The sequence below is a fragment of the Streptopelia decaocto genome (genome assembly GCF_964273445.1).
Source record: "Streptopelia decaocto genome assembly, chromosome: 23".
NCBI lineage: Eukaryota > Metazoa > Chordata > Aves > Columbiformes > Columbidae > Streptopelia > Streptopelia decaocto.
This window is the reverse complement of record NC_138678.1, coordinates 4646816-4662281: the sequence shown is the minus strand read 5'-3', so window position 1 is coordinate 4662281 and position 15466 is coordinate 4646816. Positions and strand designations below refer to the sequence as shown.

The 15466-nt window shown below is 53.1% G+C and overlaps 1 protein-coding gene across 1 annotated transcript in view; it reads left to right on the top strand.

The window, feature by feature from the left end:
• Positions 1-15466, top strand: part of HIVEP3 (HIVEP zinc finger 3) — a 129620-nt gene that overhangs the window by 80153 nt on the left and 34001 nt on the right. The window contains exons 3-5 of the mRNA XM_082071234.1: positions 3668-3732; positions 4977-10630; positions 14979-15124. Coding sequence (XP_081927360.1) covers positions 5525-10630; positions 14979-15124 — 5252 coding nt within the window. The 5' untranslated portion in view covers positions 3668-3732; positions 4977-5524. The remainder of the gene's footprint in view (positions 1-3667; positions 3733-4976; positions 10631-14978; positions 15125-15466) is intronic.

Here is a 15466-nt window from a genome sequence, read left to right as displayed (position 1 = left end):
CGGCCCTCCCCTTGGCCCTTAGCGGGACTTTTCTCCCCCTGCGCCTCGTTTTCCCACCAGAGCCGCTTGTTTCTTTCAAAGACTTGGTGTTGCAAACCTCGTAGCGTTATTGACCTGCAGCAGGGCTGGCGTGGCTGCAGGCTCATCAGGGTGTTTCCGACTGTATCAGCTTGTCTATTTAAAGCTGTGAACTCTTCCTCCCGACCCGGCCTCGCCGTTCGTTACGGTAACGAGAGATCTCCGAGTTCCGCCCCTCAGCAAGATGCGGCTGGAGCCGCCTGTTCGGGACGTGCGGAAACCTCCTCCGACACCTCTTTGAACCTGTCCCTCGCTGTTTTATGCTCGTGCTGACAGACCCGTCCTGTTCAGCTGCGAGCACACAGAGACGGCCCCTGCGATCTGCTGCCTAGAGCCGGAGTCTGCAGAGCCAGAGCTATAAACCAGGCCTACAGCAGGAAATGGAGCGCTGCCTCATTCCTGTCAAGGCCTGGAGCTCTTCCTTTTTTCGCCTGCTAATGCTCAGGCTTAAAGCTGGAATGCTGGCCTCTTAGGAGATTTTTGGTTTTTAAATGTATATAATAAGAAGAATTTCTTATATAAATATATATAATGACGGAGGCCGTTCCCGCGCTGGGCAGTTGGTGTTTCTGGCTGGGGCGGCTGCGGGTCCTGCGGGGCAGGTTCTGGGGCGGATCCCACGCGTGACCTGCGGCCGTTGGGTGGGATGTCCTGGTGGGTTTGTGCTCCAGGTCTCGGCATCCCGAAGCGTGGTCCTGTGTGCAGCTCTCAGACAGTGATGGAGATAGAGGGAGGCACATGCGAGGAAGCGGCACAGAGACCCAGAGCAAGGAAAGGGCACGGTAGCACCAGGCTTCTGCGGTTTTAAATCGGCTTTTAAAACTAGGAGCGCCTGCTGTATCTCGGGCACAGGCAGAAACCTCCAGGTGCTCATTTTGGTGAAGAACTGTTCTTTGTCCTTCCGCATTGCTGTACGCTCAGTAAATATTTTCCACCAAAGCCCCAACAGCCCCTCGGCAGCAGCAGATGCTGGAGCGGGTGTTTGTCTGGCTGCAGCCCGTGTGGAGTCAGCGATGGGGACGTTTTGGTTGCCGCTTTAGTCCGGTTGGGTGTGAAGGAGCGGAGGGGATCCCGCCCGAGGCGGGAGGACATGGAGAACCTGCTCTGCGTTTCCTCTCCCTCCGCGAGTGCTGGTGCTGCGGGCTCCCGAGGAGCAGCTTTACGGGGAAAACAACAGAATAGACGGACACACAGCCGATGGGGTCCTTGTGTAAATATTTGCACTCATCTGCAAGAAGTATCTGTTAATAAGAGGCCGATCACCACCTGGAAATTAAGCAAAACCCATTCTGGTTCTCATTAAACGCTGCTTCATTTCACTGGCATGAGGTGTATTTTTGTGTGTGCGTACAAGGGAGTTGTGTAGAGCTTGTGATGACAAGGAAGCAAACACTGTCCAGACTTGATTCTCTCCTTCCTGCAAAGCTAACAGCGCTCCCTCCAAACTCAGGCCTGTTTTTTTCTGTCTTTCCTGTTAAACAAACGCGTATCTTGATTTAAAATTACTTGTGCTTTTTGTGACTTGGCTTGGCCTTCGCCAGCAGCACGAGAGCTCCGAAACGTGACGGTTCCCTCCGAACGGCCCCGCGTCCTCGCGCCCTGTGTGCAGAGAGCTCTGCGGCTCGTAATTTGGGATCGGTGAGTCAAGGGAAACCATCTTCATCCGATCTCTGCAGAGCGGGGCCGGGTGCTGGCCAGCGCCTGGTCCGCTGGTCCGCCCTGCGCTTACGAAATGCAGCACAAATCATAAACTCCATCTGAACTGTAGCTGTTACTTTATTATATTTTTTTTTCCCCCACTCCTGTGGTTTGAAACTATGTAGAAACGTTTTGGAAGGTTTCTCAATACATGAGTTTAACCATAAGTCTCAGCAGGGGGAACACAGTATTGGGGAAAGGCAATTACTGCTTTAGCTGCATGCAAGACACATTACCTTGGAAAGAGTCCCTGTCTTGCCAAGAGCTGGCTTCCCACTCTTGGTTTGGCAGGTCTGGAGCGTTCAATTCAGATGAATTTTGCAAGAATCATTACTCAGCAGTAGTTTCAAAATATTAGTTTACTAATGACTTTGTTGCACCGAGGAGCGTGAGAAGTGAAAGCGGCAGCGCTGTTCGCGGCGCTCCGGAGGAGGCGCAGCGGCGCGCACCGGCCCTCGGCACGGCCACCGCGCTCATGGCTCTTGAGGGTCTTCTAACCATTGCCAGAGGACTTGGGTTTCTTATTTGCAAGAAAAGGGGATTAGTTGCATCACAAATGTGCAGAAAAAGAAACAAAAAATAAAGCCCTCTGGAGTATGAGTGGTATGTTGTCGTGCCCTTCCAGCATGCATGTGGTTGGAGTGGCTCTTAAGCGCTACCAAGGGTTTGCAGTGGACGGGCAGAGCTGAGCGTTGGCGTCCGAGGGGGATGGAGCCGCCGTGTCTGCTGCTTTTTGTGGGTGTCACCGGGGGACGGGGCTCCCGGGGCTGTTCCTGCTGTTCGCCACGTCGGGTTGGCGGTGCCAACCTTCCCCATCGCTGCCTTCTGCTGGTGCTGCTCCCCAGGCTGCTCGGGGCTCGTTGCCTTCTCTTTTCTCTCCTCGTTTCAATGGTGATATTTTGGGGAATATTTAGCTCTAAAATATGCAGATTTTGCAATAATTACTCTGTTCTGACTCAAATGCTTTTCTGGAAAAGCGGTTTTAAGCTATGAAAATAGGTTAACCCTTTGCGTGTGGCTTGCTGGCAAAATGCAAAGTCGCTTTTGTCCGTCTGCTTTCCTCGTGGTGCGGGTACCGCTGCCCTTTGCTGTCTGAAGAGGTGAGAAGGGAAGTTGCTGAAGCCATGTGGGGTATATATAAAAGTTAATTAGCACAGCATTCAGCTTTTAATGAGCAGAGGAAGTCTCCTGGACGCCCTCCCATTTCTGGTTACAAGGATCCCTGTTCAGCGCCGTGGGTCTGTCCCTTCCCGTAGGATCCCAGGGCCTCACAGACAGTGATGGGTGACTCACACACGTCTGTGAAACACGGAACTATCCCCGTTTTAGAAACGGGGAGTAACATGGGCCGTAGTTTCACACAGGAAATGTGTAACCGAAGCGAGAATTGAGCCCAAGTCACTTGAGCTCAGCCCTGGATCGCCGCCTCCCCTCGGCAGGTCCGCAGCAACCCGGCACATGTTGCACGTGTGAAAATGGTTTAAGAAGCTGATGATTGAATCGAGTTGGTAGAAGCCTGAGTTTGTAGCTCTAAAGCTGCCCCTGGACGCAATGGGGATTTGGGCGGCACGTTCCAGCGGGCAGGGTTGGAATGGAGGTGCTGGAGGGAGCGCAGAGCAGGGCCGAGGTCGATGCGGGGTGCGGAGCTTTGGCCGGGCCCGCACGGTGCAGGAAGCCCCCGGCAGTGTGTTTTCTACAGGGGGTAAACGCGCCGAAGGGTGAATTCAGTCACCGAGCGCCGCTCCAGCTGTTGGGACTGGGTTTGTGTACTGCTGCGGTTACCAGGCAATCCTCCCCATCAGGGCACCTGCTCTGAGTCCTGCGTGCTCGCTGCCGAGATGGCATCTTAATACGCACACATTATGATTCCAACGTGCTGTTTCTTTTCCAGACCAAATTAAATCGTGGACGAGCAAAAGAGAGACGCCATCAGCATTACCGCCTGCCCATTCCCCTGTAAGTAGCCTGTGTTTCCGGTGGCCTGTCCTGGCTGTGCCTGCCCGGGCAGTGACTCCGCTCAGGAGCAGGACTCGCTTCTCTGTGTGTCTGGTTTACTTTGCTTTTTCTTCAATATAATTGAGACTGGTTTGCCTGGCGAGTCCCCACGGTGCTGCAGCAGAGGTTTCTGTTGCTGAGTCTCCTTACGAGAGGGGATGGCAGGAGATCTGCTGTTGCTGCTTGTTGTTTGCAAATCTCCCTCCATCATAAATCACCTCGAATGTCTGCGGTGGCATCTGCAAAGGTGCGCTTGAGACCTGGCTGCACAGACCATGGTCTCCAGGTAGCAAAGTGCCCAAGCGCCCTGTGCTTTACCCATCACCTTGTCTGCTTTTCTAAAGCATGGAATTTCTTGTAAGGACATGGTGAGCTACCGCAAACAGAGATCTGTGTGCCCACAGGTGTGTCTCTCCAGGTTGGAATCCGGGGGTCAGTTTTGGGCCCCTTGCTATAGGAAAGAGCTTGAGGTGTGGAGCGAGTTCAGAGGAGGGAACGGAGCTGCTGAGGGACACGGGTGGGTTTGCTGATGGGTGGTGGGGCTGATAGACCCTCCCATGCGAATTCTTTGTAAGAAGGGCTCCCCCAGTGTCACATCCCGCCCGTGTGAAACGCGTGCTTGCTGTGGGAGTGGATTCGCACCATTGTTTGGTAGCAAAGGGCAGGAAATGAAGAGGCAGCACCTGAGTGAGCGCGTGTGCTTTCCCGTGCCTGCCGCCCTTGTCAGTGCCGCTGCGGGTGGCTGCGGGCTGAAGGGCGGATTTTAGGCAGAGGAGATCTGCTTTTGTATTTGTCAGTGACTGTAGGTGCTACGTTAGGCGGTGCTTTACCGTGCAGTCTGTTTGGAAGGGAAACATGATTATAAAAATGGACAAACCATAAACGTTTGCAGGAGATTATAAGGGAATCAAGTTTGAAACCATTTGAATACGTTTTTCAAAGCTGCGTTTCACGTTCCTGCTGCAGAGCCAGGTTCTGTGTGCACCACACGGAACACGGGTCCCTGAGGTTCGGCTTCACGTGATTTCTGTTTAGATTACCATTAAAATAACGTCTCATGAACGGCAGACATTGAACAAGTTATTCTGTATTTCTTTTGTGCAAAATATTTACCGTTATCCTCTACAGAATAACAGCATGTAATTACTTAAATACAAACGCTAAAGAAATTTTTCCTGTTTGTTTTCTTTTGGGTGTAATTCCAGAAATGTGGGAGATACTTTTCCAAGGCTTTTGAACTCAAACGTGGAACAGAAGGAAGACGCGGGGGGACAGACATACGCCGTTCAGTGTTATTTTCCGTGCACGGGAAAAAAGGGTCATTTTGAGATGAGCACTGAAGTCTCAAGTTCTCAAAGGTTTGCATAACAAACAAGAGACACATTGTGGGTTGCACCTCGGCTTTGAAGGCTTGCCACTGTCAACTGCAGCGAAATGGCGAGGTTTAAAGCCTTAACCAAGTTCACAAGGAAAATATTTGGACGGAGAGTTCTGGAAAGCTTCCTGTCTCTGAAGTAGTTTGTCATGCGGTACCAATGTGAACTTTGTTGACCTTGAAACGTTTTTTTTTTTTTAATCAAATAGAAACTAGTGACACTTTAGTAAAATTTTAAGTCAACAACCCTCTCCTGGTGGCTCCAGCTCCCTTGCAAATGCAGGCGAAACGGGGAATCTGCAGAAGAGAGCTTTATTATTTGTAAATGAAGCCTGCCAAAACCTTCCCGAAATAGCATTCAAAGACCCTTTTAAGGTCATGGATCCTGAACAAAGCCAGAAGAGCACAAAAAAGGCTGAGGAAAGTCCAAGAAAGAGGCTTCCCAAAGGAGAGGCTTTCCAAGGCAGCATTTCACCCCCAGCCGCGTACCCGGGCAGCTCGGCTCCGGCGCAGGGGGCGCCGCTCCGGGACATCCTATCGCAGCAGCACTTTTCTGGTCCCGTGCCGGTCCCGAGGGAGGAGGCGCAGGAGACGGCTGCCCCCCAGAAGCAAGCCAAGCCCTCCTCCTTCGACCACCCTCCCCACGTTCCGCAGCTTCAGCAGCACGCCCTGTCACCAGCATTCATGTCTCCTGGGAAGCCGGAGCACGTCCTCGAGGGCCCCACGTGGCAGCTAGTTGATCCCGTACGACCGGGCCCCTCCGGCTCCTTCTCATCGCCCGGGCTTCACTCTCACCACGGCCAGCTCTTACCTTCCCATTCACCGATCATTCCTGGAGAGGACGTGCCGTCCGTTCAGAAGGTCTATATCCCTCGCCCGTCGCAGGTTTCCTTAAAGCAAGCTGAGGAAGTGCACAAGAAGGAAAAGAAACCTCAGAAGCCGGGCAAATACATTTGCCAGTACTGCAGCCGGCCTTGCGCGAAGCCGAGTGTGCTCCAGAAACATATCAGGTCACACACGGGCGAGAGGCCGTACCCTTGCATTCCATGTGGCTTTTCTTTTAAGACTAAGAGCAATTTGTATAAACATAGGAAATCGCACGCTCATCGAATCAAAGCTGGGCTGGCCTCGGGCATCGGGGCGGAGATGTATCCGTCGAGCCTGGAGATGGAGAGGATCGGCGGGGAGGACTTCGAGGAGCCCACAGAAGGAGAGAGCACAGACTCGGAGGAGGAGACGGGCGCCGTGCCGGGCCACTCGGCCGAGCTCTCGCCCAGGCAGAAGCACTCGCTGCTGGCCGGTGGTTTGCTGAGCGGAGGGAGCCAGGGCTCCAGCCACGACCGCTGCTCCTTGTCTCATTCCAGCATGTCCCAGTCTCTGGAGGACAGCACCCAGTTTGCGGAGCCCCCGCCAGACCCCGCTCTGAGCCATAAATCGGAAGACACCCACACCATAAAGCAGAAGCTTGCGCTCCGCTTGAGCGAACGGAAGAAGGTCATAGACGAGCAAGCGTTCCTGAGCCCCGGCAGCAAAGGCAGCACCGAGTCGGGCTACTTCTCGCGGTCGGAAAGCGCAGAGCAGCAGATCAGCCCAGCAAATACTAATGCAAAATCTTATGCAGAAATTATTTTTGGGAAATGTGGTAGAATTGGGCAAAGGACTGCGGCGTTAGCTGCAAACACAACCCAGGGGTTCCCACACCTGTCTACCGAAGAGAAACCTAGCATGGTACCGTTATCTGTGCCTAGAACACAGGTTATTGAACACATCACTAAGCTAATTACAATTAATGAAGCTGTTGTAGATACCAGTGAAATAGATAGCGTTAAGCCTAGAAGAAGCTCTTTATCTAGACGTAGCAGCATTGAATCTCCAAAGTCTAGTGTATATAGAGAACCGTTCCAGTTTGATATCAAGTCTGGTTCCAGTAGCCAGTTGGATGCATCCAAAGTGTTGACATCCCACGGCGAAAAGATGAAGCCCGAACAATCATTGTTGTCACTTCAGCAATCCCACAGTGCCACAGAGACAGTGCCTCTCCTAAGAAGCCACTCAATGCCTTCTGCTGCATGCACTATGAGCTCCCCGCACACCTTTCGCGGTAGCTATTCCTTCGACGATCACATCATGGAGTCTGAAGTCTTAAGCCGCAGTCAAGCGTTTTCTTCCCATCCTCGAATGCTAAAGCGACAGCCAGCTATCGAGCTACCTTTGGGAGTGGAGTACGTCTCGGAGGAGGGCAGCTCTGCCACCAAAGAAGCTGTTTCCAAACCTCCCGAAGAGCCTGAAACCAAGGAAAGCGATCTTACCAAAAAGTCACGGAAGGGTCCGAAAGCTAAAGGGTTCATGTACGAGTGTAACATATGTGGTGCTCGGTATAAGAAAAGGGACAATTATGAAGCCCATAAGAAATACTACTGCTCAGAACTGCAGCTCTCCAAGCCTCGTTCTTCCACGTCCCATACCTCTTCAGAGCCGGAGAAGAGCGCTGCGGATCCCGACGCGTGGCCCCAGATGATGCATTACAAGCTGGGGAGCACCTTGGAGCTCACTCCGCTCCGGAAAAGACGGAAGGAGAAGAGTCTCGGTGACGATGAGGAGCCTCCGGCTTTCGAGTTGTCTGACACTCCTTCCTCCAGTACTGCGGCAGGGCCTCAGTTTGCAAACCCAGCGTCATCCGATGTCGCTTTAAACCTAACCCGCGAATCCATTAAGTCACCAGCAGACCCGGGTAAATCCGCACCGTCGGATGTCAGCGCCGGCTTTCATTCCAGGAACACCAAACCGGCTTCAAGCGCGGAGGGCAAAGAGAGAAGAGCAACCTCGAAGGAGATCTCTGTGATCCAGCACACGAGCTCCTTTGAGAAGTCCGACTCCATCGAGCAGGCGAGCAGCTTGGAAGCGGAGGAGAAGCCCTTGTCGCAGTTCTCGCCTCAGCCCAGCGCCCAGCCCAGCCGGCCGCCCCACTCCCTGCAGCCCCGGCTGGTGCGCCAGCCCAACATCCAGGTCCCGGAGATCCTGGTCACGGAAGAGCCTGACAGACCCGAGACGGAGCCGGAGCCTCCTCCGAAAGAGCCGGAGAAAACGGAGGAGTTTCAGTGGCCGCAGAGGAGCCAGACGCTTTCCCAGCTCCCCGCGGAGAAACTCCCACCAAAGAAGAAGAGGCTGCGGCTGGCGGAGATGGCTCAGTCCTCCGGAGAGTCCAGTTTCGAATCCGTCTCTCTCACCCGAAGCCCAAGCCAGGAGAGCAGCATCTCCCACGGCTCCAGCCACTCCGTCTCGTTCGATCGTGACGATCACAGCAAGGCAGAGTCGACCAGCCAGCCCTCCGAGTCCCAGCCCAAGCCTCCCGGCCTCGGCTCACATATGTTGATGGTTCCGAGCCACCATCACCATTCCAGGGAAATGCGGAGATCTGCTTCCGAGCAGACACCGAACGTGTCCCATCCTTCCCAGATGTCGGAGACCCGCAGTAAATCGTTTGACTACGGGAGCTTGTCGTCCACTCCCGTCCCCGGCCCCTCGGCCCCCCAGGAGAGGAGGAAATGCTTCCTCGTCAGGCAGGCGTCCCTCACCCGGCACCCCGAGCACGACCCGGACCCGGCCCCCGCGGCCCGAACAGACACAGAAGATCCAATTCCTTCTTCAAGTAAATCTCCTTCGACGAGTTTGCCCCATCAGCCCACATCTTCATCCCCTTTGCCGTCTCACGGTACCTACCCCAGTGAGAAGAGCCAGCCGAAGGACAGCCCTGAGCCGGCGTACACCCAGCCCTACACAGAAGCGCTGCAGGTGTTTCACCACCCCGTCCCGCAGCTGACGCTGCACGAGAAGCAGTTCATGTCCCCGCAGGTCTCCATCCTGCCCTACCAGCCCCTCCTGCCGCAGCCGGGGCAGCCTGCGGAGCTCTTCGCCGCGCACACCATGTCCGACATCCTCTCCGCTCAGTTCTCCATGCCGCAGATTCCTCCTTCCATATTTCAGACTCCGCCGCTGCCCCTCCCGCAGACGCTGCTGCACCCGGGCCCGCTGCACGTCGCTCCCCCCTTGATGTCCCACCCCGCCGAGGTGCCGTTCCGGCAGCACCCCCCGTTCCTGCCGGTGCATTACCCCGGCTCCTCGCCCATCCCTTCAGCCTTTTTTCTGCCTCTTCAGTCTCAGTTTGCTCTCCAGTTGCCAGGTGAAGCTGGCGGACATTTGTCACCGATCAAATCCAGTTTATTCCCCGCAGCGGGAAGCTCCAGTCTCTCTCTGTGCACAGAATATGGCTCCGACAGCAGGTTGCATCCTTTGACCTGCACGACGAGTCCTTCGGTGTCCATATCCACATCCCAGTTGGTTGTTCCCACGCGCTCAGACCCAATGGTGTCTCTCGTTGTCCCCGTTCGCATACAGACAAACATGCCGTCCTACGGGACTGCCATGTACACGACGCTTTCCCAGATCCTGGTCACTCAGTCCCAGTGCAGCTCCTCTTCTATTGTTCTCCCCAAATTCGATGATCGCCAGCCCAAGGGTACCCTGGTGTGCAGTGCCGATGTTCACGGGCTGGGCTTCGATCTGGCACAGATGATCACGGAGGATCAAAGAAGCATTTTCCAGAGCCCGTATCTGAGAGTGCCCCTGCCCTTGCCGGAGCGAAAGGGCTACATGCCGCTCACCGCCCCGTCGGACGGCGTCCTCGGGCTGGAAGGAGGCCCCTCAACGGTCGGTGGAAGTAAAAGGATGCTCTCTCCAGCTGGCAGCCTGGAGCTGACCATGGAAACACAACAGCAGAAGAGGGTGAAAGAGGAGGAAGTGTTGGAAGCAGAAGAGAAGTTGGAAGTGGTGAAGCCACCCAGCGCAACAGAGGAAGGGAAAAAGCAGGATAAACCTCACTTCCTTGCAGAAAGCCAAGGCAGGGTCGAGGTCGAAACACCACCTGGTTTGTCCTTAGAGCGGTCGGAGCCAAAGGAAACCCCAAGTAGTTCGCAGCAAGCTGTGTCCCGTTCAGGTTCCCCAAGTTTCGAGGCGCTGGAGGAGTACGAGCAGCCGGCTGGCAAGCAGTTCCTCAGCAAGGCACCTTCGCAAGCTGTGAAGAAAGAAGACTCCAAAGACGTGGTGGAGCAGCCTCCACCAAACCCTCCCAGCCCTGCGCCTCTCTCGGAGGTCCCTCGTAGTGCAATGAAGTCTCGAGAAGGTACGGACACGAAGAAGGTACTCCAGTTCCCCAGCCTCCACACAACCACTAATGTCAGTTGGTGCTATTTGAACTACATAAAGCCAAATCACACCCAGCAAGCCGACCGGCGCTCTTCGGTGTACGCCAGCTGGTGCGTCAGCTTGTACAACCCCAACCTGCCGGGTGTCTCCACCAAGGCAGCCCTGGCCCTCCTGCGGTCCAAGCAGAAGGTGAGCAAGGAGACCTACACCATGGCCACGGCTCCGCGGCCAGAGGCGGGCAGGCTGGTCCCGGCCGGCTCCAGGAAGCCAAAAATGACAGAGGTAATGCAATCCTATCTATTTCTCCTCATCCAGTTGGATACGTGGGAAGAGGGGGACGAGGGCCGGGGAATTGCTGTTCTTAGTTTCATAGGAGTTTATTCATCCCTCTCTCAGTTCGGTAAGCACTTGTTGTCGGTGAAACTTTTAGAATGAAGCTAAAACCCACTGTAATAAGGCAAAAAATGCAAGCTGCCCCAGGGCAACGTGCCACGCTTCTGCTCTCCGGTTTCTACTTGCCTTGTAATGTAAAGAGCACGTAGGAATCGCCACGCGCGGGAGCTGCCGCTGCTCGAGCACAGAGGATTACGCTCCATTTGCATTTGTCTTGATATTTCGAATAGCTTTACACGTTTTTTTTCCCTCGTAAATGCTGTTATAATTCCCTACATTTTGCGTGTTATAAATGAAAAAGGATTACCTTGGGGAAATGGGATTCTGTCTGGTTGTGCATCTACTGATCTCGCATTAATGAGCGTGGAGAGGTATGCTTAAAAGTATTTAAAAATATTAAAGGGAGATTTGCAAGTGTATTTAGGGCTCCGAAGAAGCGCAAAGGCATGCAGTGACACTTCTGAAGGCGCCTCGGTGGGTCGGACACGGACCCTTGTTAAAACACCCGTGTCGCTCGGTCCGTTGACTTACGGACTTTGCTGCGTACCTGCTTTTCTGGGTATCTATGGTACTTTATACCCGGTCTTTGGCATTAGAGGAGCAAAGCAAATGGTCTCGCAGGGCAGAGCTCACAGAAGAACTGGCCGCATGGCACAGGAGTATTTAAGACACTTGTGGTAGCTGCCGACTGTTACGTGTCTCATTTTGGGGCCAGACTTTTCCCATTTGATTAATGCCGAACCATACAGATCCCTTCAATCCAGATTGTGCTCATGTAGATTAGCAAACAGGGTCGCTCTAAAGATTTTGCAATTTGATATTCATATCAAGTCAATTTATCTTGATGGATCATTCACTTTATTTCTGTATCATGAAATGAACTCTGAATATTAAATTTATCGTTATCACTGCCGCAGCTGCTGCTTATAAATATGTCTTCAAATACACAGTAGAGTCGCTTTGATTCAATCAGTCTCTATTTCTCCTCAGTATTTCCATCGTTCTCCTGCAGAAATCCAAGCCCCAGAATTTCTAGGGAGATAGGGCAGATACTCACCCGTGCGGTGCAGTAACCGCTCTGACTCTTGCTGTTGATGCAGTATTGTCAAAAGGCTTTATCTGAGCGGTGTTGGACCGTCCTGTTCCCGTTCTCTAGAAGTGCCTGTGCTCCCCGGGGCTCCGCTCCCCGCTCGGTGCTCAACCGCACCCCGGTGCCCAGGAACCCCGACCCGCGTGGCCCCGCGCTGGGGTCGAGCTGCAGGCAGGAACGCTGCAAAACGCATCAAAATGCACATTTCACTGCATGCGTTTGCTCAAAAACCTTTTACACAACCCCCTGAAATTTGCTGAAAGTTACACTTTTCATGGGACAATCTGCTAAAGTAAGAATTAGTCCCACCGAATTCACCTGGAAAATGGTGCAGCCTCCATCTCATGTTAATCACGTGCCGCTTAAAGGAGTGCGGTTTGCAGAAATTCTCTTAATTTCAGTGGAGATAAACGGACATCATGCCAAGCAGAGAAATCTTTTCGATGAGGTGATCAGAGGGAGTGAAATCCCCGTTTGGTTTTAAAACCCGTCCGACCAGCAGCGGCGCCGCTGGGTGCTCAGGAGGTGCCGTTCGCAGGCGCTGCGGAGCAGCAGCGTCCGGCCAGGGCTGGAAGGTCAACCCTTGGTTAACCTGGCTCCAGCTATTCCTTTATGTAACTATAAGTTGTCAGTCAACACACCAGACAATGTAAACCAGCGCTGATATTTTGTACAATGGTGCATGCAGCAAGCTCCCAGCAAGCAGTAGGACTGTGTGTGCTGTCTACATACTCAGCTTAATTTTTAAATGATCAGTGTGATTCCCTGAGCTGCTCGATTCTGAAGTGACTGTAGGTGCAGCGTGCATGTAGGGATGGCTAATTACGCTGTATTGGGCTTGCACACTTTGTAAATTAAACGAGATTGTACAAGGGGATAGTAGCGACTGTATGATTTTGGCTCTCTCTGGTGCCTTTCGTCTGTCTATGTTTTGTGCTTTCGAAAGTTGCAATAAATAATCCTCATGCTACATCTAGAAAGTCAATTGTTTTGTATTCCTCAGTAAATAAGGAGCTGACCTGGGAGGGTTGTCCCCAGCGTTGTTACCAGCGGGCAGTTCCCAGCAGGAGTGAAGCCCTAATGGCCAGGGTTTGATCTTGGAAGGTGCTCAGTGTGTCTCCAGCCGCTTTCCTCCCAGCACAGACACACCGTGCCCAGACACACCAGTTCGAGACCATTTCTGCCATTCAATTGTTAAAATGGTTCCTGGGCCCATAGTTCTCTCCCGAGAAATTCCTGAGCACGTCTAGGGAGGTAGGACAGGGACTGTTCCCAGGAGGCATCTGGGAAGGGTGCGTGTGTTTGGTGGTGGGGACGTGGGCTGACCTGTGGGAACTGGTCCCGAGGGCAGAGAGCAGCCCCAGGTCCATTTAATGCTCTGACCGGAGCTCCTGAAATTACTGGGCAAACATGAAATAATGGAATTACAGAATGTTTGGGGTTGAAGGACCTTCCCAGCCCCCAGTGCCCCCCCTGCCATGACAGGGACATCGTCACCAGCTCAGGGTGCTCAGACCCCGTCCAGCCTGGCCTGGGGTGTCTCAGGGATGGTTCATCCACCACCTCTCTGGGTACCTGGGCCAGGCTCTCACCACCCTCAGGGCAACAATTCCTTCCTCATGTCCGGCCTGAATCTCCCTCCTTTAATTTAAACCATCACCCTTGTCCCATCACAACAGGCCCTGCTCACAAGTCTGTCCCTGTCTTTCTTATCAGCCCCTTTTAAGCACGGAAAGGCCATAATAAGTTCTCCCCAGAGCTTCTCCTCTCCAGCTGAGCACCCAGCTCTCTCACCTGTCCCCCACAGAGCTGCTCCAGAAACATTTGAGCTCAGTTTTGCAAAGCTGCGTTTTAGCGAGTCAGTCCCTTGTGCTGCAGGTCTGCAGGCCGCAGCAGCGGCGCGCTGGCCGGGTTCTGTCCCGCTGGATCTCACGGCTCAGTTTCAGCTCTTGGCTTCCCGTATAACCATGGGAGACAAAGAGGCACCTCCTGGGTGATTCACCCCCCTTGAGATGGGTGTCTGAGGTGGGGCAGCTGAATCACCCTGGAGACCCGCAGCTCTTTCCAGCAGCTGTGAAGAGTCAAGGGTGACCAGCTCTGCTTTAGACTTCTGCCAGTTTGTTGGCTACATTCAGGCTAAAATCCCTCTAATTAATCCCTGGTCTCTCAAATGCCTTTAATCTTTTCCCATAAATTTTATATGAAGTGAGGATATGGGTAAGTCAGTTGAACTTAAAGATGTTCTTGCACTTGTGTAAGAAGTTCCCTGGGTGAAGGGCAATCTGCTCTCCGCTTTGGGAGCCTCGAGACTCCTGTTGTTTGGAAGGTGACGTTGTAGGGGGGCAGATCCCGAGGTGTCATCCTGGGTGTGGAGAAGCTCCCCTTCCATCGTACAGAACTAGAGAGGCAGCTCTCACGTTTCCATCCATATACTGTAACAAATCCCATTGAACGTGCTGGAGGGGATGTCAGTGCATGACTTAAACCTGGGGTTAAAAAGGGGTGACACGTTTCCCAGTGAAAAAATGAATTTTCACCTTGGGAACATGTGGGGAGGTGGAGGATGTTTTCTCCCGTTGGTTTGTGGCTCTCTCCGTAGTGCGCCCTTGGCAACAGGGGTTTGGTGAAAGGAAATCACCCGGAGCGCCGACTGTCGAGCTTGGGCTTGATTTATATCAGGTTCAGATGGCCGAAGTCCAAATGTATGTGTGTGTGGGGGAAACCCAAAGGTTGAGGTTAAATGTATGAATTCCACAGATGCCTCCTCTCTAGAGCTCTGTAGATGTGTTTGTTACCCAAGCACGGAGCAGCGGGGTTGGGAGCAGGGACCTTGGCTCAGGGCGACCCAGCCAAGACTCTTCATGCCTCACTTTTCCAGCTGCCAAGAGCTGAATAATATTGAGCCACCATATGCAGGGGGGGATTTAAAAGGTTTTCAGCGGTCCCTGTCTGTATAACATAACTAGCAGGGCCCAAACCCAGCAGCAGAGGCCCTGTTCGTTAGCAGGATGTGCTAATTACTGCGCCGGGCTGCCCGGAGCAGCGCGTGCAGCGGGTTGCTGGCTCTTCTGAGGCTGTTTGGTCTGTATCTGTCCTAGAGTGATTTTGTATATAATCATGGATTGTTTTGCTCTTTTGGGGAGATAGGTTCATTTGCCTTCGCTCCTTTCTAATGAAGGTCGAAAAGACATAACTAGAGCTGAGAAGGAAGAGGATAAGAGAGGAAAATCAGAAGAAGAGGCTCTTGTAACCAAAAGAGGGGAGCCAGTGAGGATCAAGATCTTTGAAGGAGGGTAAGTGTCTCATTTTATTTCTTCTTTTGTGTTACGGTTGTATAGAGTGACTGGTAACAGTGATGGCGAGTCAGTGGAGGTGCCCTGTGGAGCTGAGCAGGAAAAGGCCAGATAGAGTTGGATGTCAGGTTATTTTGGCCCTCGGGACGGGTGGATACCCTGGACTGCATTGAGTTTTCGTTTTCTCAGTTGTCTTCAAGTTAACAAGCACCTTAATGTCTTTCTGAGCGGCTGAGGAGCACAAATACATCCCGTAGCTGCCTCTGATGTGTTGGGGTGTACTCCCTATCTTCTAAATCTTTCCAGAGCTTTCTCCTGAAAAATGATACTCCTGATGGTTTT